The sequence below is a fragment of the Arvicanthis niloticus genome, chromosome 29 (genome assembly GCF_011762505.2).
Source record: "Arvicanthis niloticus isolate mArvNil1 chromosome 29, mArvNil1.pat.X, whole genome shotgun sequence".
NCBI lineage: Eukaryota > Metazoa > Chordata > Mammalia > Rodentia > Muridae > Arvicanthis > Arvicanthis niloticus.
The window spans coordinates 9,753,511-9,780,113 of NC_133437.1; the positions used below are offsets into that span (position 1 = coordinate 9,753,511).

A 26,603-nucleotide genomic window follows, 5' to 3' on the forward strand; every position below is an offset into this window, starting at 1 on the left:
ACTTCCGGTTAAGCTTAAGCTCATTTTAGTCTGCAATTATATGCATTTATAGGAATTATCTTTTTATTTTGCTTGTTTGCAAATTAAACAAGATTACTTCATGAAGCCTGACTGGTTTTGTTTGCTCAGATTCCCAAGCATAATTTCCATTTTAATTCATTTTCTCTCCTCTCCTTTCTCCTTCCTTCTTTCCTTTCTTCCATCTTTCCATTTTTCTTCTCTAATCCCATTTCCACTTAAAACAAGGAAGATTGCCGCCCCTAGAGTTCTAGGCCAAGACTCCAAAACTGTGGCCTTAGCAGGCTTCAATTTCCTCTTGAGAGACTAGGAGAGAACATGTTCTTGATTTTCTCCACTTTCCACCAAGCATCAACGTTCTTTGATCTGTGGCCATAGTACCCCACTCTCTGTTTCTATGGTTACACAGCCTCTTTTCTTCTATTAGTCATATAAAAATATGCTATTGGATTTATAGCTTACCAAATAATCCAAATTAATCTCATCTCAAAATTTCTAATAAAATATTTTTCCGATAAAGTAATGATCACAGGTCATAAAATTATGGTGTAGGTTCCTTTTGAGGGGTCACAAACAGCCACTACTTCCTGTTTAAGGACACAGCTTTTCTCTTTTCCAACTACCTCTTATTGCTTTGATGAAGTTCCAAAAACTTGCTCTTCCCATATCACTTTAGTTTCTAAGTCTTACGTTTCCGCTTAAGCATTTCTTCAGTAAATTTATTTTTTTGTTTCTTTTGTTTATGTGGGTAAATGAATATAATACCATTGGGGAGGGAAGTCACTAGCTAGCATAAGGCATATTATGTATATAAGCATAATCACTGAAAGAAAACAGAAATGCATTCTGAGAAATGAATTGTGAGGTCTTTGTGCAAACGTCCATCATAGGTAGTGCAGATACAAAGCTCAAAGACATAAGCCAGTCACTCAACTTGTCATCTTGAAGGAACCAAGAGATGTGGTAAACACATCACAAAGATACTTCTGGCTTAACAAAGCACAGCCTTTTAGAGTAAACTTTTGGAAATTATATCAGTTTATTTATATTTGTATGTGTGGGTATGGTGAATGCTACAACATGTGTGTGGTCAGGAGACAACTTGTAAGAGTTGGTACTTCCTTCCAACTGTGGCTCCTTGTAGGCCACCGACCCGACTCGGCTGGCCAAGATGGCACCGGCCTAGGCCACTGGTATCAGCTACCAGTGCACTGCGCATTCGCAACTCAGTTTGGCGGCAGCCCCTCCTGAACGGGGGTATGCTAATGAGGTACCAATATGGTACCACGATCCTGACCAATCACCCCCTCCTGGGCGGGGTATGCAAATATGGTATGCTATGAGGCACTGCAATCTGACCAATCGCGCACCTCCACACGCTTTTCCCCCCGCCCAAGGCTGAGGGTATATAAGCAGCTCGCCCTGGGCATTCGAGGTCTCTCCCTGAAAACAAAAAGAGCGCTTCTACAATAAAGGCTGTTGAGAAGGATCCTGTTGTTCGCGTCTTCCTTGCTGGACGAGTCTGGCATGACAGCTCCTAAAGACTGAACAAAGGTCATCAAAATTAATGGCAAGCACCTTTACCCACAGAGTAATCATGCTGACCCAATACATTTTTTTTAAAATAAGAACTGCACTCAAAAATGATAAAAGCACATTGGTATTATGAGCTTGAGTTTTCTAGTTGGTTAACTGAAATGAGAAGACCCACCTCAATGGTCTTAATGAACTATTCCCATGTGTAGGATCCTGGACTGAATAACAATAAGAAAGTACACTGAACACAATCACTTATCACTCTTTGCTTCCTGAGTATGGAGACAAGGTGACTAACTGTCCCTGGTTCCTGCCCCAAACCCTCCTTCCACAGTAAACTCTAACCTCCAGAATTACAAGCTGAAATTAATTCTTTCTTAAGTTCCCCCTTTCCCCTGACCACCACTACTGCACATTTCAATTCATTCTCCTGGCCCTCTGGGCATCCCTCCTGTCTCTCCCCATACCTGCTCCTGCTCCTGCTTTTCTCCTCCCCGATCTCCACTCCTACACAGTTTTCTCCTTCCCTCTGCCTCCCATGATTATTTTGTTTCCCTTCTGAGTGAGATTCAGGTATCCACACTTGGGCACAGTTTCCTCCTTCCCTCTGCCTCCCATGATTATTTTGTTTCCCTTCTGAGTGAGATTCATGTATCCACACTTGGGCCTTCTTTGTGTTAAGCTTCTACTGTCTGTGAGTTGTAGTATGGGTATTCTGAAGTTTTTGGGTAATATCTACTTATCAGTAAATACATACCATGCATGTACTTTTGGGTCTGTGGTACCTCACTCAGGACGATATTTTCTAGTTCCATTCATTTCCCTGAAAAATTTATGATGTCCTTGTTTTTAATGGCTGAATAGTATACCACTGTGTAATTGAACCACATTTTTCTGTATCCATTCTTTGATTGAGGGACTTCTGGGTTGCTTCCAGCCTCTGCTGACTACAAATAAGGCTGCTATGAGTATAATGGAGCACATGTCCTTGTGATATGGTAGATTATCTTTTGGGTATATTCCCAGGAGTGGTATAGCTGGGTCTTCAGGTAAAGCTATTTCCAATTTTCTGAGGAATCTCCAGATTGATTTCCAGAGTGGTTGTACCAATTTGCACTCCCTCTGGCAATGGAAGAGTGTCCCTCTTTTTCCACATCTTCACCAGTATGTACTGCTAAACTTTTTGATCTTAGCCCTTCTGATTGGTCATTTTGATTTGAATTTCCTTGATGATTAAGGATGTTGAACATTTCTTTAAGTATTTCTCAGCCATTTGATACTCCTCTGTTGAGAATTCTCTGTTTAGCTCTGTACCCCATTTTTTAACAGGGTTATTTGGTTTTCTGGAGTCTAACTTCTTGAGTTCTTTGTATATTCTAGATGTTAGCTCTCTATCTAACATAGGGTCAGTGAAGATCTTTTTCCAATCTGTAGGATGCCATTTTGTCCTTTGTCTTACAGAGGCCTTTCAGTTGTATGAGCTCCCATTTGTCAATTGTTGATCTTAGAGCCTGAGCTATTGGTGTTTTGTTCAGGAAATTTTTCCATGTCCCAATGTGTTCAAGGCTGCTTCCCACTTTCTCTTCTATTAGATTCAGTGTATCTGGTTTTATGTGGAGGTCCTTGATCCACTTGAACTTGAGCTTTGTACAAGCAGATAAATATGAATCAATTGGCATTCTACATGCAGGCTACCAGTTAGACTAGTACCTTTTGTTGAAGATGCTTTTTTCCCCCACTGTATGGTTTTGGCTTCTTTGTTAAATGTGTTATAGACACATTTGTCTATAAATGTGTGGTTTATTTCTGAGTCTTCAACTCCATTCCACTGATTGACCTGTCTGTCTCTGTATTAATACTGTTTTTTTTTTTTTAAATCACTATGGCTCTATAGTACAGCTTGAGGTCAGGGATGGTGATTCCTTTAGAAGTTCTTTTATTGTTGGGAAATGTTTTTGCTATCCTGGGTTTTTTGTTTTTCCATATGAAGTTGAGAATTGTTCTTTCCATGTCTGTGAAGAATTAAGTTGGAATGTGATGGGGATTGCACTGAATCTGTAAATTGCTTTTGGTATGATGGCTAGTTTTACTATGTTAATCCTACCAATCCATAAGATGGGAGATCTACCCATATTCTGAAGTCATTGATTTCTTTCTTCAGCGACTTGATGTTCTCTTCATACAGATCTTTCACTTGCTTGGTTAGAGTCACAAAAAGATACTTTATATAATTTGAGTCTATTGTGAAGGGTGTTGTTTCCCTATTTTCTTTTTCAGGCCACTTATCATTTATATAGAGAAAGGCTACTGATTTGAGTTAAATTTATATCCAGTCACTTTGCTGAAGTTGTTTATCACCTATAAAAGTTCTCTGGTAGAATTTTTGGGGTCACTTCTGTATACTATCATATCATCTGCAAATAGTGATACCTTCACTCCTTCCTTTCCAATTTGTATCCCCTTGATCTCCTTTTGTTGTCTAATTGCTCTAGCTAGAACTTAGAGTTCTAGCTATATTGGATAGATAAGGAGAGAGTGGGCAGCCTTTTCTTGCCCCTGATTTTAGTGAGATTGCTTCAAGTTTTTCTCCATTTAATTTGATAGTGGCTGTTGGCGTGCTGCGGTGTGCTTTAGATTTATTTTATCATGTTTCAATATGGGCCTTGAATTCTTGGTTTCTCCAAGAGTTTCATTTCTTACCCTAAAAGGTACACATGTGCTCAAGTTCAGTTTAGTGTGTTCTGTTTCCTGAAACGCCTCACATATATGTATGACTGTTTTCAGATCTTATTAATTTTCTGTCAAAAGCCTGGAATGCAAACCATTCATAGTAGGTGATATCATCTAAACTTAAATCATTAGGAACTATCATTTCCTATTTGGGAATAGCATTCTTTTCACTACTACTTAAATTTTCCTTTTAAGAAGAATTATCAAGTTAGAGTTACTATTTTTAGGTACTATTTGTGAGCTTGATTCCGTGTTTTAAAATGTTATTTCCATTATTCAGAAAATCCCTATGAGAAATATTATCTCCATCTTATAGATGGGAGAAACACCTACCCAGAATAATAAATTTAAGTGTTTCCAAAATGTCAAAAATCACAATACATTTATCTTTAAAAAACAGACTTGCTTTTATAGATGAGTCTAAAGTTGAGTAGTGTCTCCTTTTCTAATATAGGTGATCCAGTGAGCTGGGTTTGGGAGGTGGGCTTAATAAGCAGAACAAGGCTAAAGAGTACAAACAACAAATACAAAGCCAACTGTTCACTTCAAAGTGACTTTCCTATCAGGCTTACAACAGAGCATATTCCTTATTATGTGGGCTGAAACTAACTCATTTAGGGGGAGGATTCTTTCAGTTTGGTGATATCCATTTTTAGCTAAATAGTATTTTTGTCTGCTTTGTAGGGGAAACTCAGTCCAAAACTATGGACCTGATACATTTTAATATTGTGAACTGAAATTAAACCCAGGTGCTTGACACCACAAACACTGGCTCATTCTCCATCCCAACATATGCTTCCTTTGTTACAAATGGAGCGAGACATTGAGTTGTGCTTTCCCTCTTAGCACCGAGCCAGTATGAGAGGCTGCATGGCTTTTTCCTGATTATCTCTTGGTTCTGAGCAGAATTTTAAAAGGTCCATTATTTGTCCTCTCTTAGATTGTTTTTGCAAGTCTAACCTCATTTGGGAGCTTTAGGTTCTTAACAGTATTCTTTAGTGCTCATGTTACTTTTTATAATTATCCTTGGTGTGCTATTGCTTTCTCCCAAGGTTTCTGTCACTTTCAATTAGCCAAGCAATTCCTCCTTGTTGGTCAAAGTCAGGTTCCCCAGGTGCTTTGCTAGTACGCTAAAATCATAAGAAAAGCAAGTACAAAAACTTCACTTTAAAAAAAATAGCCCAAGGAAACTTTTAAAGGTGTCCAGTTATTTGAATTTTCTTCTCAGAGTATGGCATGGCTACAGGTATTGATATTTTGCAAATGTTACATGGTACTGAGTCAACAATAAATTATTTTATGAATTGTATATGGCAGTAAATGTTGGCAACCAATTTCAAAGCTGATGCATAAAACCTTCTGTATGAGCCCTGCCTGAGCTTTCTTTTGTCTATACAGGACTTTGGCTACTGTAACACTCATTTCGCAACCCACAAATTCATCAGAGCAAGTATTTTTCCTAATAAACTAAACATATTTGCATATCACTTTTTCATTATAATCTCAAACCAGAAAATGGGATTTGTGAGGATGATCTTTTTCAGTAAAACATATGTCAGAAAGTCTACAAGTTGAGATAATAAAGTAGGCTTTAATCGAGTTGCAAAAACTATTACCATCCCCTCTTCTGCCATTTTATTTACATCAGGGATTAAACTCACACTCTGATACACCCTCACACAGCGCTCTCCACTGATACACACGTACAGTCCCATGCTTGCCATGTATTTATGTTGGGGATCAAACACAGGGTCTCAAACATGCTTGCCAAGACTTCTCTTGCTGACACACACCTGCAGTGTCATGTCTGCTAATGTTTTATTTATGTTGGGGATCACACACAGGATCTCATCCGTGCTAACCAATGCTCTTTCAATTACCCAGATCTGCAGTCCTATGTCTGCTGACTTCTAAGTAAAATCTAATTTCTTCAAATAGTGGACATAGACAATAGATCAATGTTACCAGTGTAATGGTGACTTTTTTGCCCATAAAAGTTAGATATTTTCTATCATCTTATCATAGTTATGTTTCTCAAAATATAACTGGTAGTTATTATTCCAAAACTTTACAATTAGACCCTCCATTAATGCAGTAATTTAAAAGTACATGCATACACTTAATGTCACTATTGCTGTATCACAAACAATTGATCTGACATATTATACTTTATGTACTTAAAAACTTTATTCTAAAGGGAGCTCTATAACTTTAACAGACTATAAACGATGTCTATGTCACACACAAAAGGCTTACAGTGGATATTATAGTTTCTGCTACTATGGCTGAGAACATATATTCTGGTATCACAGAGTTTAAACTCTGATTTGTTAAATATGTTATAATTTTGGCAAAGTTATGCATATTTTGGAGACTCATTCTTTACAGATTATATATACATATATATATGTATATATATACATATATATACCAACTATTTATAGATATTTCCATAAAGCTGATATAATTTCTATAAAAAGTGTAATACAATGCTAGGTATATGTTATTCATAACATCTACATAGATAATTAGATCCTATTTATATTTATTATATACAGAAATATTTTAAAGCTGTATTACCACTGGCTATCACCTAGAATTATTTCATTGACTAGTTTCAAGTGACTATTTATAAAATATATGTAAGATACACAGAACAGCTATATAGAGTCTATTTAATTTTAGTAGAGAAAATGTTACTTTAACTAGAGGCAGGGGAGATGGCTCAATGGGTAAGGGTGTGGGTTGTTTAAACAAGAGGACCAGTACATGAACAGCCAAGCTGGGCAGCTTGTACCTGTAACCTCATCTTTGGGGGTTGATGATGGAAGAGAAGACAGGCAAATCCTGGTAACTCTATGTGCAGATAGCCTAGTCTATCTAATAGAGCTCTGGGTTCAGTGAGAAACTTGTCTCAAGGTGCAGAGCCTTCCCATGTGTGGGTGTGGCTACATCAATATGTACATACAAGGCACACATGAAGAAAAAAGGAGTAAATCCACAATTTATTATCTATTTTATACTTAGATTTTTTTTTTTACTGCTGTTAAATTTTTAAGTAGAATCTTGTAATACTTTTTTGTGAATTTTTGTTTTGTTTGACTAATTTTACTGAGGCTTGCCATGTTTATAAACTTTTTTCTAATGCTATATTCTACTGTATGTGTATTCTCAAGATACTGATCATTTTTTGTTTTGTTTTGTTTCGTTTTGTTTTGTTTTTTGAGACAGGGTTTCTCTGTGTAGCCCTGCTGTCCTGGAACTCACTCTGTAGATCAGGCCTGAGTTCTGGCCTCAAACTCAGAGATCCTCCTGCCTCTGTCTCCCAAATGATGGGATTAAAGGTGTGCGCCACCACTGCCCGGCAATACTGATCATTTTTAATTTTATTAGTGATGTCAAATTGTTTCATTATTGATATCAGTGCCAACTATTAGAAATATATAAATTTTCTAGGGATACTGACAGTATAAAATTGTTATGTACCTAGAGACTATAAAATCTTATCTCCATGGTTGGGTAACTCTTTGGGTTTTGCTTAGTTATAGTGTTATAAGAGAATTATTTGAAATATTTCCAGCTGGATTATAGTATCAGGCTCCATGCTGTTCCCTATTCTGCTAATAAAAGATTCCCACATTTTTTTTTTTTTTTTTTTTTTTTTTACAAAACTGGGTTTTCTTGTCATTGAAATGGCTTAAATAACACCCTTTTAGGACTTAACCCTTATATTTTGTTTATTCACCTATGAGCCATGTCCAGTTAAAGTACTTCTTTTACTGGTAAAATAACTTTTAGTAGTTAAAAAAAACTTCTGATCATAGGAAATACATCTCTCCCATTTTCTTTAGTGTATAACAATAACTGACAGAAATATGAAAATAGTTAATGGTAGAATAAAGCTAGTTTAGATTTTAAAGAGGCACTTTTATATGATTTTGTTTCAAGTTGTCTATGACTGATGTGTGTGTGTGTGTGTGTGTGTGTGTGCGCGCGTGTGTTATGTTGTGTTTGACTGAGAATTTAATCCAGGTAGAGTATTTGAAGAAGACATTTCTACAGCTAGCAAAATGACTCAGTTGGTGTCACAGTTAGCTTCAGTTGTCAGTTAAGTATTTGCCTTCATAAGGTTGGTCTGTGGAATATTTTCTTAAGTAACGATTGATGTGGGGCTGGGGTCAGCCCATTGTAGACACATCTCTGGACACACCTGAGACCTGGGATATATAAGAAAAATGATATTTTTATCTCTTTGTGTTTCATCTTTTAAGAACTCTTTTAGTTCTACACCTTAGTTTTAAATTGGATTGTTTCTTGATGTTCAGTTACTTGGGTTTGTTTTTTGTGTCTACATACAAAGGCTCTGTCAAATGTATAATTGGTAAATCTTTTTTCTCATTCTACAGGCTGCCACTTTGATGGTGTCCTTTGCTACACGGAAACTTTTTAGTTTTATAAAATGCTCTTGTGGGTCTTTTTTTTTTTTTTTTGGTTGGGGGTGGGGTTTCCTGTTATAGTTTGGTAGCTTTCTTTGGTTTCTTTGTTTGCGTTTGTTTGTTTCAAATTGTTTTCTTAAAGCTTTTGTTTAGGTTGAAAGAAGAGAGAAAGACATGAAGATGAGCAGGAAGGGAGATGGGCACGATCAGAAAGGACTTGAGGGAGCTGAAATGAAAAAGTTTTAAATGGTATAAAGATCCCATTACGGGAAGATAAATGCTGCCTGTTCAGAGTTTGATTCTAGAACCTATGCTTAAAATAAAACCAAATCTACACACACACACACACACACACACACAGGCAAACATGTTATTGTTTCCTGGTCAGCCAGCTTAATGTACTTAGCAAGTTTCAAGTCACTGACTGGGGTTGGGGGTTGAGGGGTGGCTATAACTTTATAAGCACAGTGGGCAGCTCCTGAAGAACATTTATCTTTGGCTCCCCCTACCCCAGATCCTATGGAAATAAACACTATACACAATTTGTCATTCCACTCAACTTCTAAAATCAGTGAGGGGAAGCAACATGAAAATAAAGATTATCAAGAACCCTACTGAATTATTGCAGTACATTTTTATTTTTGAGACTGTTTTATGTAGTCCAGACTGGCCTTGGACTCCTGATTCTCCTGTCTCTACCCACTAACTGCTGATTATGGTCATATGCCTGGTTTAACTTCTAAAGACCTTTTCTTCCAAATTAGGTAATTAAGAGTAATATAGGTAGGCTCTATGAAGCTTTATTGATGAACACATTTTTTCTTAGTAATTATTTCAAAAATTTTCTTATTATTAGAACAGTTTAGAAAATGAATGCTGAGTGGTATTGAATACATTCTGAATTATCTTTTTCTGTGAGTGTAGGGCTTTTTTTTTTTTTTTTTTCAGGTCAAAGCAATCACATTGAACACAATTTTGCATTGTTTACTTTGAATGCTGTAACAAGATTCCATAAACTGGTTGATTTAGACCACAAAATCAGTTCTCATATTTATCAATGGTGGAGGTGAAAAGGACCGTCTTTGTGGTTGGCAAATGAGTTCTGATTAAGTTCTCACATGGTGCAGAATAAACAACAGGGAAGCAAGCTCTTTTGTTTCTGACAGGGGCATTAAGCACATGATGAAGGTTCTATACTCTGATCTTCCTTTGACTTAAAAGACAACTATTTTCCACTATAGAGTCTAGTGGATTTTTAGAACAATTACAAAATGTTCCATTTACCATATATGGCAGAACATGCCCAGTAAATTATTGCTACTGGTACACGATTGTTTCTGCTATGGCCTAGAAAGAATTTTAAGCACAGTTTACTTAAGGGAACAAAACCAAGACCCAACTTTCTGCATAGCTACAGACTAATTGTAACACAATATAAATTGCAGAATAAAACATATATTTAGTAAAGGAAAGAGAAAAGAGTTTGAATCTGTTTAGAGGTAAAACTAATCAACATATTTTGTCAAAGACAGGGTTTAGACTTTGAAAAAGTGGTAGATTTTAATAATTGGAAGAGTTTCAGGTCAGAGTGCTCATATAAATAACTTTCTGTTGATATTTATAAATATCTGAAATCAGTTCTCAGAGAGGACATTTAAGTGATCAAAAACCCCAAATGGCAAGCAGTCAAGACTTCTGTCAAAGACTGTGCTCATCACCAATTTACCAAAAAGATCTTTTATTCTTTATCGTCTCCTCTCTCTCCCTTTCATAATTCTCTCTTTGAATCGTTGTCAAACACTCCTATCCATTTAAGAAATAGGAAGGGATAAATAAAAAAAGCAATGTAATCAATAGAATATATTGCTTTTTAATAGGACAAAAAGACTTGATACAGTTGTAAATGTAAACATACACACATACTAATCATTAAAAATACTATTTGTGTGATGGATTTTTTAAAATGGTTTTATCAGAGATAATCTCGTGAAATGAAAGGATTTTAACCAAAGATTGTTAATCAATGTGCCGTGTACAAAATAAAGAATATGGAATCTGACAGTCTATTAAAAGTGATAAGATAGCAAAAATTGATTTCTTTTCTTGTTTTTCCTCTGGCAGGAATGAATTCTATCCTGCTAATAATTCCTATCTTACTGTCATATAGGAGGAGATGTTTTCTGATCCTCAACGAGGCTGCCAGGTTTAGGACAGATGGAAGACCCACTATGTCACAAATGAAAGACAAGACTTCACAGAATGTGATGTCACTGACAGGCTGATAGCCACTCTCCTTCTCCACCTTTTCTTCCTCAAGGATAGCAACTGCTTTCCCCCAGATAAGTGAGCAGTCAACCCGAGTCACTCTTTACCATACTGAAGTTGCCCTGGGGCCTATTTACAGCCTTGTCTCTATAAAGCAGAAGCTGAACCCTTAGGGAAGTTCTGGCTTGATCAGTAGCAGACTCCTTCTCACAAACTATTCCTCAAGGCTATTGGACTTGGAATAGCTTCTCTCTCTCTCTCTCTCTCTCTCTCTCTCTCTCTCTCTCTCTCTCTCTCTCTCTGTCTCCTTTTTATAATTTCTCTATCACCTGTCACCCTCCCCTCCCCCATTAAAAGCCAACACAAGGTATAAACTTGGTCTCTGTATCCTTTTCAAATAGCCTGAATCGAACTTCTGTAGGTGGTTCAGAATTGCTTCTCAGGGTCCTGGGGCCATTTAGAGGTTGAACATCACTACTTCTAGGTATTCTGTCAGGATTCTAAAACAGCATTCATAGCTGCTTCAGTTTGTGCAACCTTGACTACTGAAAATTAATTCCCTCCCCAGTTCTGACTTCGCGACAAAACCACATTATGGTAAAAGGTATCTCATGGAGAAGGGTAAAATAAGTTTCTGTGAGGATAAACTGTGTGATGAATTTCTGGGTCATGGATGCTCTGTGTACTTATTTCAAACTTACCTCTATGGTTAAATCCCATCACAATAAAAAGGCAAGTTCACTGGTACAGATTTGGAAGGGGGAGGTGTCATAAAACATGTATATGTATGTATATGAGAATATTATAATGTCCTTTTGTTCATATTGGTATTAAGTAGGGAGGAAGTGTCCATACTGAATTTTCTTCTTAGCTCCCCTGCTCTTGGTAGATATCCTCTGGCTGCAGCTGGCATCTGTGAAGAGCGAAGAACTTCTAAAGGTCACATTTCATTGACTTAAGAGAGGATGGTGATTAGCCAGGACAGGGGTTTTTACTGAGATTCCAGAATACCGCGTAAGAAAAGCGGGCAGAAAAGAGGCTGGCTGAACTAGACAATTTCTGAGTGATCTCAGCAAGAATACAGCCTAGAATGTGCTTTACCCTCAGACCGACAAGATTACTAGGTCTACACCCACCCAGCTGATCCCTCCTGCTCCAACACAGACGAAAAGCACCGCGCCTCCTAGGAATCTCCAGAGCACGCAGCCTCGCCCCGCCCACCTACCTGTGCGCCTGTGCGCCTGCGCGCCTGCGCCCCTTCACTCTCAAGGTCAGCCCCGCCCCCCGCCCTAGCCTCACACCCACGGAAGTAGCTTTAAAGGACGCCTTGCGTCTCCTCTCTGCGTGGCGTGGGGTCGCTGGCGGTCAGGAGAGGGAGGAACTTCCTGTCCCATGCGGGCAGGACTTCCGGCCGAGCCGGAAGACCTTTTCCCTCGCGTTTTCTAGAGATCGGTTTTGCAGAACCTGGGAGGGAGCATCAGGACGGTACCGGGGACTCTAGAGTGTCTGTCCCACGACCTGATCTTGGCGTTATGGTAAGTCTTGTGAGGACTAGAGTGACAGCCTTCTGGGGGAAAAGGCGGGAGGTCAGTCTGTGAAGGGAGCCGGCTGATGCCCCAGCTTGGAATGGAACCTGCTGGAGCGTTGGGGTGAACCGCTGGCTGGACCCCACCTGCCCAGAGTGCGCGGGGCCGCCGCAGGGGTTCCAGACAGCCGAGGGACCTGTGGGGTCGCGGGAGGGGCGGGTCTGTCGGGGTACCCAGACTAAGTAGCCAGCCTTAGCGTGTGGCCTGTGGCACCAGGTGGCCCACAGATGACCTTGCTCAACTCACCACCTTGTCCCTGCCACCTATTCCCGCCGCAGGCTTTTGGCTGAGAAAGTAAGGACATGGAAGTACCTTCTGAACACTTGCCTGTCTCCTTGGAGACAAGCAACGCCAAGGCACTTAACACAAAACTGGCTTCTCTTTATCACTCAACTGTTGCAGAACTGAAAATCGATGTCACTTTTGAAGAAAGTGTCCAGGTTGAGTACCAATAGAATTAACCTGAAAGGAAAAAAATTTTAATTTCCTATTGTAAATCTCTTTCACAGACATATTCTTTGCAAGTGTTTTAAAGGTTAGGTGAGAAGGATTTCCTAGAAGTAAGTAAATATAGAAAGGACCTGGTGTGCGAAGGTTGGAGAGAAAGGGATAACCAAAGGGTGTTTTACTGTGGGGCCAGTCATTCAGAGAGTTCTGTCCTGTTTTAGGCTGAAAGAAGGACAAAGTTCAGGGACTTGTACAAAGAACGTCTTAATCAACTTTAGATAAGAAGCAGTGGGTGCTGACTGATCACACGGTTCGGAAGTTGATTTATGAAATGAACAATGGAATTTTGAAACATGTAGGTTTGGCTTTATTGTAGGAATATGGGAGGAGGGCAAGTGGTTGTGTATTGAATGGTGACTGCAGTCAACTGTTTTCTTGAACATAAAAGGACTTTACAAAGATACTGTTTCCAAGATCCCAGGGTTCTGGTAAAGTTGAACGGGCAACCAGCCACATGAAAGAGTTCAAACCATCTGCAGAGACTTCTGTCTTGGATTCGGGCTTCAGTTGACTATGGTGCTGCCTTTTTATGTAGACCAGAATGCCCTCAGATTCAGAGATCTTCCTGCCTCTGCTTCCCAAGTGCTGGGATCAAAGGCATATGCCACTACTCCCAGTTTGGTCATGCCCCTTTGTTCAGGGTCAAATAGTGCCAGCTTTAGCTGTTATGTATCATGATTTTAGCAGGACTTACTGGAGACTAAAAACTCACCTGGTTCCATTTACACACTACCAGGTGACTTATGTTTCTTTTAGTTGTTGTTTTTTTTTTTTTTTAATGTTTTGAACCTCTGAATAATATGGCTTACATTCCTTGAGAGAGTTCTGTTTTCATTTGGGATAATGAAATTAGAGAGGGAACATTAGAACTGGAAGGATTTAAAATCTAGCAACCTCTCCATGCCTTCAAAATTTTACAGAAGGAAGAATGTGGAGTCTAGAAACAGGCAGTGATTTACCTGAGGTGATGTCTAATAAACTTGGTCTTGTCTAGAAAGTTGATGGCAGTGTCTAAATAAAATGACTAAATACATGATAGTAACGGAGAAGCTGAATTAGAATGTGTTCTCTGTATTCTGGGATCCACAGAATCGTTCTGGCAGCTCTAAGGAAGTAGATATCTTTTCAACTAATCTCCTGGTGACTTTTCACAGTGTGTAGTTAGCTGTCTCCATTGTGACATTGATCTGTGAATTAGTTACGTGACTGAAGTTGTTCACAGGTATGAAATTGATCATGTTTGTGTATGTAATTGCAGTCAATGCTTGGAATCCTTAAAAAAAAAAAAAAGTAAAGTGAAGATTGTCTGAATTTAGGATGAGCTTGGTTGAATTAACAGTCTCTTTTAAGTTGTGAACCATACTATAGTGAGAACACTACTCACTAGACATGAACTCTCAAGACCCAGATTCTGCCAGTACTTTACTTACATGAATTTGGTAAGAATTTGAACTCTGGGAGAAGTTCTAAATTCCTGACAAAAGTACAATTGGCTTTTAGTCATCTTCTGATTCTCTACATTCAGTGACTTAAAACCTTGTTTCATGGTAAATACATGTTTCCGATTAAGACTTAGTCTGGTACAGAGACTTGATGTGCCTGGGTTGGGGGATACCCAGGGAGCCCCCATCTAGTCAGAGGAGAAGGGGGAGATAGGGAAGGATTGTGGGAGGGGGGCAGTGAGGAGGACGTAAAGTACATAAGTACAAAAAAAAAAAAAAAAAACGAGGGAAAAAAGATTTACTATGGTTTCCTTGTCCTTTTAGTTCCTTTAAAAATCATTTTTATATATGTATATATAGATAGATAGAGATATTTATACATTATTTGGGTAGTCTGAGAATCCTTATCTTTATATTAGGCCAGATATTTCACTATTGACATATAAATGCTACGCCACAATGGATATTTTGGATTTATTGATGGTTAATTGGTTATAAATTTGTTCTTTCTCATTCTCTGATCTTTTATGTAGCCCCACACTTCAGAGCTGTGTTGTATGTATCAGGTTCTTGTATTGTGAGCAAACTACAATAGGCTTGCGATGTAGACAAAAAATACTGAGCTCTCTACATGATATGCTTTCAGTTTGTGAAAATATTTGATAGATAGTTACTGCAGGTATACACATTCTGTTTCACTTTCTGCTGTGTTGGGAATCTTGCATTCCTGTTGATTTATGAGAGAACAGTAGCACAATTAGAGCGGCATTTTGAATTACAGGTCCCTGGTGGCTTGTTTAGTCAATGCTGCAGTTTAATAATTTGCTGCTGTTAATTGTGAGGAGACAGAAAGCTTTGCTGTAGTCAGAGTTGGGGAGGAGTATTAGTGGGTAGACATAATGTGGTGAGTGTTATGAGAGAAACACACAAGTGCACTTCAAGAGTCCAGACCAGTGAACTGGTTGTAACTGGAGGAGTCATGGAATGGCTGACATCTAGTGAACTTGGGAAGAGTGTTGGCATGCTTGAGTTTTCTTGAGAATGCTTGGGCATGGTGGAGCATGCCTTAAATCCCAGCATGGGATCTGTGAGTTCTGGGCCACTGGTACAGTGAATTCTGTGCTATTTAGGAAAAAAAAAAAATTCCCCATGATTCTTGGTTAAATAAAAATATATATATCTGGATCCGATTATTGAGTAGTAAAATTTGAGAATCTTTGCTTGCTTATTTGTTTGCTTTTGGAAACAGATTCTTAACTCAGTAGCTCAGGCTAGCCTTGAACTCCCTCCTTTTCTTCTTCAGCCTCCCAAATGCTGGGAGCCATTGTACTGTATGTTATATGAGCTATCACTCCCAACTCAGAATTTTATTCTTAATAAATTCTGTAGTTAAGTCTGAAACGAGAGGTCTTCAGACCATTCTTAGAGGAAAATGGAAGGCCAAGAACCATGAAGTTTAGAAGATTCTAAGGAGGTTTTAACATTGAATCTGCAGTAGCAGAGATCTGAGTTTCTTCTGAAGTTTTCTGATTTTCCTTTCCTGAGATTCTTTCCTCTTTTTTTCTTCAAGAGGCCTAGTCAGTCTGTGTTAGAGACTTTTTCCAGTTAGTATGTGGTTAGCTCAGCTTGTCCATGAGCACCATTGCAGAAACAAACATTTGTAAATTACCTTTTACTTTTTTGCTTGTTTGATTCTGTTTTCATTGCTAATGACATAGTATGGATTTTGTTCACAGTTCTGGTCCAAGGTAGAGGGGCTCATCTAATGATGGCTTTGATGGCAGTGAAATATTTCAGCAAATGGTACGGGGGGGGGGGGTGGTGCGTGTGTGAGTGCGTGTGTCCTTTCTTTCTTTTTTCCGATTTAACTATAGGACCTCTACTATGATGATCTTGTGGAATTTTTATCACATCTCAATGGTGATCCTGAAACCTGAGTTAGTTTCTACGCTGCTAATTCAGTGGCAGTTAAAACCTAGTGTACAAACCATAGATTACCATCCTGTCTGCTCTGGAATTATGTGAAGCAAACAAAACAACTTTCAAGTCCTTGTGAAGTGAATATTCTGTGTGTTTGGCTGAAATGATTGTACCCTTTACCAGACAACTGTTTAAAAAGCCCTATTATTTCAGAGGATACTTGTTCAGTCACTCATTCACTGTTTTTTAACATTGATAGGCCAAGGATATGACTGCTTATTAACAAACACCTGTGACTTTGGGCCTTTTTGCATTAGGAGAGGCTGACTGGTATTCCCGTAGTGAAGCAGGCAGGCTTAGCAGCCTGTTCAGTGAAATAAGCAGAGGGGTAGAAAATGATGGTGGTGGTCATAAGCTGTAGTGAGGGGGACATGGAAATAACCTGACTGGTACATACACGTACACAGTTGTAATACACCAAAACCAGTTTCAAAACTTACATTGTGGTTAGCTGTATAAGACTTCCAATAAAATTATTACAGGTTTTCAGTGAACAGGATGGTGGTAGATGCTTAATTTTAAGCATGCAGATAGTTATGTTTATTTCATAGATTGTAGTTTTACATCACATAATGAAAAAAACTAAGTGCTGTATGTGTATATATACATTATGTATGTATGCATACACGTGTATCATTTATATGTGTGGTGCAGAGGCTTAAGCAGGGTATTGATCCCCTGGAATTGCAGTAACAGACAGTTGTGGGTTCATGTGTGAATGTTCTGGACCAGTTTCAGAACTGTGAGAGCAGTGAGTGCTTTGACTACTGAACCATCTCTCTAGCCCCTTGATGTTTTTCTTAACCAATTAATTTTTAATTAACTAAGTTTTATGTGCACTGGTGTTTTGCCTGCATTTATGTGTATGCAGTGCCTAAAGGGGACATAGAAGGGGGCAGACTTCCTGGAACTGGAGTTACACATGGTTATTAGTAGTCACACAGGTGCTGGGAAATGAACCAGGTTCCTATGTAATAACAGCCACTGCTCATAATTGCTGAGCCATCTCTCCACCCCTAAAAGGTATTTTTTTAAAGAGGAGCTTTAGATTAGCTTTAGATTGTGTGCACAAGTTTCTGTTGTTCTTCATGTCTTCTCCATTATCTGTAGTCACCAGAGTGATAGCTCTTCATTTTTAAAAATAATACATTTTCATTTATTGAGAATTTTATAGTATATTTTGACTATACTTTTTGTGGGTTTGGATGAATAGATTTTTTTATGTGCACCTGTTATTATGGTATAAGAGTATTTTAACTCTCCTAAAATCATACTTTCTCTTTCCTTTCCTCTGGCAACCATTGATCTTTTTCACTATAATCAAGGCTTTCCAGAACGTTGTATAATTGGAACCATGCGATGTTATAACCCTTGCAGATTGGCTTCTTCTACTTTGTAATATTTAAGCCCCCCTCCATGTCTTTGTGTCTTGATAGTTTTCTTCTTCTTTTCCTACTGTGTTTCCTACCTTCCTTCTTCCTTTATTCTAAGACATATAGATACATACATATAGATATACATATCTATCTATCTATCTATATACATATATATAGATAGATATATAGATATATATGTATGTATGTATGTATAGGACCTATACTTGCCAGTCAGTGTTACTAGGATTGCAGGGGGTGTGCTGTGCGACAAAACTTATCCTGGGGAGATGCAACACGCATGTCTTCTCATCCAGATAGGTAGCCCATGACAGACCTAAGTAAGATACCACCAAAGTCCAACTTGATGTGTTCTGTAGGATAACTGAAAAGAACATGCGTAAGGGGTTACTTCCAGTAGCAGAAATAACTCAGACATGTATATCTCTGAGCTGCCCCCCACCCCCCAACCCAACACATACCTAACAGGTGATCGATCACAGAGCTGGGAACCGTGAGCACACTGGACAGCCTGCAGGTAGTTCAACAGGCTGCTGGAGAGGGTTCTTTCCAGGTGCCTCCACTGCTCTAAACCTCTTCCAGGCAGCTTGGCTGCTTTCTGCTTCTTCCAGTCAGTTTTGTGGTCTCAAGTCTTCTTTGCAGCTTGGCTGGTCTGAGTCTTCTTTACAGCCTGGCTTCCTTCTGTCCGACTCACTCTCAGCTTTTATTGCTTACTGCGGCAGGGACAGCACTACGGAATCTGATTCGGTATAGGGCTTAGTTTACCGAAGCCATTTTGAGTCGTTTACCTTCCTATTTAAAAAGGCGTCCCTATTAGGATGGCATGTTTCCATCCTTAAGGGAACTGTTCAGCAGCCAGGTGGACCTCTGTGCGCTGGAAAGCTATGCCTCAGGGAGCTAGTCTGGAGCAACAGTGAAGTCTAGAGTGAAAACCTCGTCCTGAGACTGACAGGCATAGAACTGTTTCCTCCTTGCTTTGGGCCTGCATGTCCCACCCAGCACATGTGAGCCTTGAGACTCCCACCTCTGCTGCTCTTGAGGTGGTCACATAGCATGGTGGCCAGGTTTCTGGCTAAACTTCCTTTCTCTTTATAAGAACATGTCCAGCAAGCACCTGGAATTCCTCTTCATCCAAATGAAGCATTCCCAGCACCTTGGGCCCCAGCCAATAATGATATATGCTCATCCCCAAAACCCCTACTCACTCCCCAAGGTTTATAAAGCCCTTATCCCCTCCCCACCCCAGTAAAGAAAGCTTGTTTCACTCAAAACCATCTCCAGAGAAGGCTGTTTCTCTTGTCCACACACAAACTGAGATCCTGTCTGACCTCCCTGCCTGGCTAAGCTTCTTTCCTTCCAGTCCAGTCTGGTGCTCAGTGTACCTGGTTATCCTGAGGGGAAAAGCAGACCTGGGCCAGCAGACCTCTATGCTCAGATTTACTTAGTTCAAAAAAATTGTTGGTGCTTTTGAAATTTATGTTTATGGGTGGTTTCCCTGCATGAATGTCTGCACCACATGCATGCCTCCTGTCTGAGATGAGAAGAGGACCTCTGATTCCTAGTAGATTCCTAGTATTGGAATTAGACAGTTGTAAACTACTGTGTGAGAGTGCTGGGAGTCAAACCTTGGTCCTCTGGAGGAGCAGGCAGTGTTCTTAAGTACTGAGCCATCTTTCCAGCCCCCTCAACTAATGACTTGACTTTGCCTTATTGATAGGTCTCGAAAGGCTAAGGTCAACCAAGTTGTCTCCTATGTTATCTTATAGGGACTCTTTTAACTTTTGTGTTTATGTTTAAAGTTATGATCGGTTTTAAATAAATTTTTGTAAGAGAGTGTTCATTTTTCATTGTGAATATTCAGTTGTTCCAACATCATTTTTTTCATAAGACTGACTTTTCTCCCTTGTTTTTTTTTTCTCGATATTGTCTGCCAAAGTTTGATTAACTATATTTTTGTGAAGCTTTTGTCAGTACTACACTGTTGGTTACTATAGCATCATAACAAGTCCTAATCTTTTCATGTCACTCTTTCAACTTTGTGTTCCTTCAAGATTTTGTTTTCTATCTTAGCTCTTTTAACCTGTCTTTTTAAATGCTGGGATTATTCTTAAAATTTTAGAATAATTTTCTATGATTTTAGAGACTTGTTTACAACTGTGTCTCTGTCCAAGGAAGTTGGCATTAGATTGCCTCATAGCTAAAGTTATAGGCAGTTGTGGTCTGTCTTAAGTGGATACTGGAAACCAAATTTTGGTAAGAATAGTACATACTCTTAACCAGAAGCCACCAATCCAGCCTTTCTTCCCATGATTTTGATTGGTGTTAAATTGGTTTTAACACCATCATGTTGTGACAGTATTGAGTATTGCTTATCTGTGAATGTGAACATGAGGTATCTCCTGTTTATTTTGGCCTCTGCTTTTGATTATCAGAGTCTTTCAGTTTTCCTTATCAGATCTTGCTTATATGTTTTCTCTTTCTGTTTTTAAGACTGAGAGGGTCTCACACTGTAGTCCTGCTTGGCCTGGAGCTTTTTATGAGACCAGGTTGATGTCTAGCTTGTCAACAGCTTGTGATCAACTTGCTTTCTTATCTCATGGAGTTGACAGTCTCCTTCCTGTGAAGCAGTTCACCTACAGAGAGGGTGTTTTTACCTCAGTTAAAATTAATTTTGCTGTGTATGTGTGTGGTTTTATATATTATATAGTAGTATATGCACATGTGTATGTATTTATGTATGTATGTGTGTTTTCAAGAAGAGAGAACATGAAGTAAAGAGGGTTAGGTGAAGGAAGGAGTGGATCTTGAAGATAGGCTGAGGAGTTGGGTAATTATGATCAATGTACTTTGTATGCATGTGTGAAATTTTAAAAAATTTAATTAAAATATTGTATTTTTAAGGTAAAATAATTTTCCTAGGAAACATTGAAATTGCACCCCCCCCAATCTTATACGTTATTCTCTTCCCACTTTCTCTCAAGTGCTGGGATTGGTGTGTGTCACCATACCTAGCTATATCTTCTTAGACATTTATTTAAATATTTCACTTTATTTTAGATGCTGATATAAAAATGCAGTTGTTTTGTTTGAACCTGAAGAATAAGGCCAAGACTTTTCAGCAAATGCTCTACAACCGTGACAAATCTTCACCTAAAACGATCATCTTTACAGGCCGGGTCTTGTTCTAATAATGGAATGAGGACGTTGACTTTCGTGTATTAGATTGTATTCTGCAGCCTTGCTGCATATTCACTTTTGGGTCCACAGTGTGCAACCACATTAGTGCTCTGCTAGAGTTCTGAGAAAATACACCCCAGCCAGCAGAAGTCTCAGTTGTACTTTCATAACACTTAAATTAGACAGGAAGAATACTTCTAATATTAAATTATAGGAATATGGTGTGTGTTTTTGGCATAAAGTGTAAGATTTAAGGTAAAAGGGAACAATTTTAATGTTTCCTGAGAAAATTGAGGTAGGAAGGAGGTAGGTGAGTTGCTCCATAGGAAGGAGAGTCTACTGTATGAGACAAGAAAGCAAGCTGCTCGCTGCTCGCTGCTGGCCGCTCTTGACTGTGTATGCAGTGGACCTGACTTGTAACCTAGAACTGTAAGCTAAATAAGCTGGCTGTCCTAAGTTGCTTTTCTCAGGGTTATCACAGCAGCAAGAGTAAAAGTAAGATTTTTAAAAGTTAAAGACGTAAAGCACTAAGATGGATTAAAATTGAATTTTGCTTTTTATCAGTAACTGTAATACCTAAGTGTATTTTTAGCAGTTTAAATATTTATGAAGTAGTTGAGTTCTGGATTTTGTTTTGTTTTGTTTTAACTTCAATTGTACAGATGGAGGCACAACATTAGAGTAATTTGTGCAGTCACAGTGTAAATTCCTTAGTACTTCTTTTGCTTCAGCTATATCCAGTTCAAACATTCCTTCATACCAGAGTATTAGTTACTTAGGTCTGGGCATGGACTTGAAGTAACGCTGATGAAGGAGGAGGGACTGCAGAAGAAACTGAACTGGAAGTGTTCTGTATCATGCTTGTTCCAAGCATGTGTCACAGGGACCCATTTCTTTTTTCCAGGGTTCTAGCAGTTGGCTCTCTCCTCCTCTTTGCACTTGTGATGACTTGCTTACATTTGAACCTTTGCTTCCAAACAGGTTTAAAAAATTATAATCTCATAGAGAAACTTGCCTTCCCTTCCATATGGTCAGTGGACACAAACATCTCTCCACATTACTTCTTTATGACCACTAACTGTTTAACTAGCACAGTTTTTTTTTTTAGAGGAAAAATGGGATATTTTGATAATTTGTCATCTCGAGGTCATGCTCAACAACCTACAGTTGAGTTACAAGAGAAATCACAATTAAAAAACACTTTAAGTTCATTTACAATTTTATGCCGGGTCACATTCAGTAGATGTTGTGGGTTGGTAGTGATAGTATCTTTGCAGCAATATCTTGGGAATAGAGAAGATTTGGGTTGTGAGGAAATGTAGTTAGTCTGAATGAGCACTGAAAAGAGAAAAAGAAATCTTTGTTCAGTGCAGCTGGCATATCTAGAGGAACCTTTAGCATGTTGTTCTGTTGTGTTTTCCGCATATTTTCTTGTAAGTTGCTGGCAGTTGACGCCAACCATGAATACTTAGCACATCAGGTTTCCTTTTACTTCATTTTGCCAATGCTGAGGGAAGAGTTTGACACTGAGTTCCAGCCCTGTGTGGACTTTTTAAAGTGAAGTTCACATTTTTATTTCTCCGATAAATAGGGACTTTTAAAGATAGTCATCTCGGTTATCCGGAATTATCTCTTTGTCCTTCACACCAGGCTCTGCTCCGCCGGTGTTATCGGTGTTTTCGTTACTTGCTGATTGCCGCTGTTTGCTCTACTGCTGTGATCTACTTGGGAAAGCAGTGTCACCTTGTGCTTCCTTTCCCTGAAGGGACCTCATGCTGGAATATGGCTTTCCACTAAAGCCAGGCTTCATTAGCTCATTATGTTTAAATGTTTTGATCATTCCAGAGGATTTCAATAATATTTATGATGATATGAGTGGTTATAAATGGTTCATATACTTGAGGCTTGTGGCATTGTCTTTGTAAACAGGTTTATTCTGTCACCAGCTCCATTCTTTTCTGTTTACCTTAATTAAAGGGGAAACCATGATTTCTTATCTCATAAGTGTTGCTTTTTCATTGTTACCAGGTTTTTGCTAATTAATCCAAGTTAGCATGGTGTTTACTCTGTCCTTCCTGCTGCCTCAAACTCTTGATCTCTCTGCCACAGGCTCTCAACAGGTGTATGCTACCATGCCTGGCTAAGTTTTGTATTTATTGTTCTTAAAAATTGTCTTATGTTCTTTAAGAAAAAAAAAAAAAAAAAAAAGACTTGGCAACTGGATTTTGGAAGTAATTGCCAGCCTACTTTTCTTATCATTAGAAACACATAGGAAAAAACCTGAAACATTCAATATACTGTAGATTATGATCTTGAAACACTTCATATTTTTAAGATTGAAATTCTTTTCTAGTATATTTTAACTAATGCTACTTGAGTGCTTGTATTTTATTTTTATAATTTGTCCATTAGTCATTTTTACTAGAAGTATTGGTAGTCCTCAGTTCTTATGTCTTTTTTCCCTCATCCTCCCATGTGGACCTCTGGGCACCCTGGAATGTAACGCTGTAGGTCAGGCTGGTCTTGATCCTGTTGTCCTGAGAAAATCTCTCAAGTGCTGAGTGTGACTAATATCCTCAAGCCATTTTGTTTTATTATTTTCCCAGTGCTAAGTGATATCCCCAACTCCCTCCTCTTTATACCCACTGATTTGGAAAAAAATACTCTATCATTTAAAAATAAAAATCCCCAAGTCATTTAAAGAGGGAATTTACTAAGTTTTGCTAGTAAGAGGAATACATTTTATGTTAAAGTTTGGTACTTCTTCATACAGTGTCTTTAATAAAACAATGGGGCAAGTTTATTCTTTGTCCCTTTTTTCAGCAAGAAGTAAGTAATAGCTGTGTGGTATTAAACTGCTGCGATAATTTCCTGGAAGTGGAGGTTGGAGTGCTGAGGAGGAAGTGAGTCCAGTTTGGGCGGGGAGCTCCTTCCTTGATCATTGATCAGAGCTGAGCATCACAGTGGGTAGTCTGGAGGTGGACTTACTAGGTTTACATAGAAACTTATTGAAGGTGTCAGAGAGAAAGAGAATGTTAGCTGAGTTGGAATTGTTTTGAACAGGATGATTTGTAAAAATAAATGTCTATTGCTTTCAGCAAATAGTTTCATTGAGTATAGACCTGTAGAGTTGTTCTGTGCAATGTCAGAAAACATTCTTAAAGTTAAGAAGAGTGGGAGAGTAAAGGATGGCTTTTTTCACTGAGCTTTTCTGTAACTTCAGAACTAGCATGAAACATTTATTCATGTCTTAGCTAGAGATTAAGTGACTAACATCTTCTAAGATACTTGGTTCATTGTCAATGTTTTTATGACTACAGTATTGCCTTATACGAGGTGCTGCATCATTTATTCAACTGCTATAACTGAAAAATTATCTTTTAAAATAACTATTAATTTCAATACCAGTATGCTAGAGTAGTTTATAAATTGTATTTAATTAGCATGTATCTTTATCTTTGCACTATTTTTTTAGTCTCTCATTTGCTTTATCAACTAATTTTGAAGAAAAAGTCTACTGTTGTTTCTTAATTTAATCAGTTCTTCTAAGATGTCTTTATTATTATCTTTACCCAAAACTATCGAGCTTTTGGGTTTGAACACAATCTGTGAATTGCATGTATTCTACTGCATCATAGGTTTAATTCCTAAGAAAATTACCTTATATTTAGGCTTTTTTTTTTTTTTTTTTGAGAATTTGTACTTCTAAGCATCACTTTTAATAATTTTTTTAAAATTATCTTGTTACTGGGGGCCAGCTCAAACCTGTTTGTAACTCCAGTTCCAGGGAACCTGACACCCTCATACAGATATAAACACAGGCAAAACACAAGTGCACATAAAATAAATAAACCTTTAAATAATAGTATTTTGTTACTATTTTAAACTTACGTCTGTTTATGTGTATGTTCCCATGAGTTCAGGCTCCTAAAGAAGCCAAAGATGCTGGATGCCTTTGAAGCAGGACTACCGGCCACTTGTGAGCTTCTGGAAAGGGTCTCGGAACACAGCTGAGTTCCTCCACAAGAGCAGTATGCACTGCTTCTTTGTCTTGTTTCTTAACATAGGGTTTCTCTGTGTAGCCCTAGCTGTTCTGGAACTCACTATGTAAACCAGACTTGCCTTGAACTCAAGAGATCCATCTGCTCCTGGCTCCTAGGAGGTGGGATTAAAGGCATGGGCTGCATTTAATAATGTGCTCCTAATGTTGAGCTATCCTCCAATCAAGCACTTCAGTTTTAAAATATGTTAACTTTTTTTCTGAGTTAGAAGGAACTAAAATTTGTATATATGCTTTTATTGTAAAGAAATTAAAAAGCATTTTGTTAATGAAACAGTGATACTAGCAAACTAAAGAGCACTGAATGCTCTTCCTGAGGACCTGAGTTAATTCCTAGCACCGACATGGCAGCTCACAACTGTTGATGACTGTTAAGATCTGACACCCTCACCCAGACATACATGCAGGCAAAATACCAATGCATGTAAAAATTTAAAAATTTTTTTTATCTTCTGAGGTCAACTCATAGTTGATATAATGGTTCTATTTGTAGGGATAAAATGAACATTATGATGTAGTTATTTTATAGCAGAAGATGGTTAACTGTTATTTGATATGATTATATAAATCAATCAATGAATCAGTATTAAGTATCAATTGCCGAACTTACATTTTAGCTGCTTTCCTTTTTTATCATTACAGAAAAAGCATTTATTTCAGGGAGACACATGTGTTACTGAGGTCAGAGGATATTTCGTGAGAGTAGTCTGGCCTTCAGGGATTGAATTTAGGTGATAAGGCTTGGCTACAAGCACCTTTACCTCCTGAGCCATTTGCCGTCCTCTTTGGCTGCTTTTCTACAAAATTCTTCTATTATTCTAATTTACTATGAAAGCCTTGTTTTGAAAAATCTGGTTTACTGTACTACTAATGGCTGACTCTAGGCAAGAATAGCTCGTATAATCAATTCTGTGGCACTGGAGATGGCTCATGAGAATGACTTCTCGTCTGCTTATGGTTGTTTTCTGTTGCTTTTCCCAGTTTTGGAGTCTATAGAGGATTTCTCTTTTGGATTAAGTCTAAATTGTTCTTAATCCCTTGACCTATGAAAGCAACTAGTCTAATGTACTGACTTCCCATCTTCAGAGCTGCAGTTTAGGCTGTTAGTCATGCACCTGTGTGACTTTACCAAGCGTCCCTGTTAGTGTTCTGACCCTTCTTTTAATGACACTGATTTTGATGGTAACCCTAGTGTTTATTTTATGACTTTTTTTTTCCCACCTTCAGAGATCATGTTGGTTGTACGGCTGTTCTTCAAGGACATCTCAAATGTTACCTGCTGCTTTATTTGGCTATTGATAAGCTATTTCATCGTGTGTTTATTGATTCTTGTAACATTTAAAGGATCTAAGTCCTGATCATTCATTTTTCTGATATTGTACCTAAACTTGTAGTCACTTAGGCACACTGACAGTCACTTGGTTAATCAGCCATACAATACCCAAATTCTCATTATTTTATAGCTTATATCC

General features: G+C 38.3%; 1 protein-coding gene across 2 annotated transcripts in view; it reads left to right on the forward strand.

Annotated features, from left to right (window-relative positions):
- The first annotated feature begins 12,246 nt into the window (after nt 1-12,246).
- The window catches only part of Tmem161b (transmembrane protein 161B), a 67,204-nt gene continuing 52,847 nt past the window's right edge, over nt 12,247-26,603 (forward strand). Inside the window, exon 1 of one of the 2 annotated variants that reach the window (XM_076927100.1) lies at nt 12,247-12,520. In XM_076927100.1, the coding sequence (XP_076783215.1) occupies nt 12,518-12,520 (3 nt within the window). In that variant the 5' untranslated portion in view covers nt 12,247-12,517. The remainder of the gene's footprint in view (nt 12,521-26,603) is intronic. The other variant, XM_076927102.1, reaches the window with a different exon arrangement.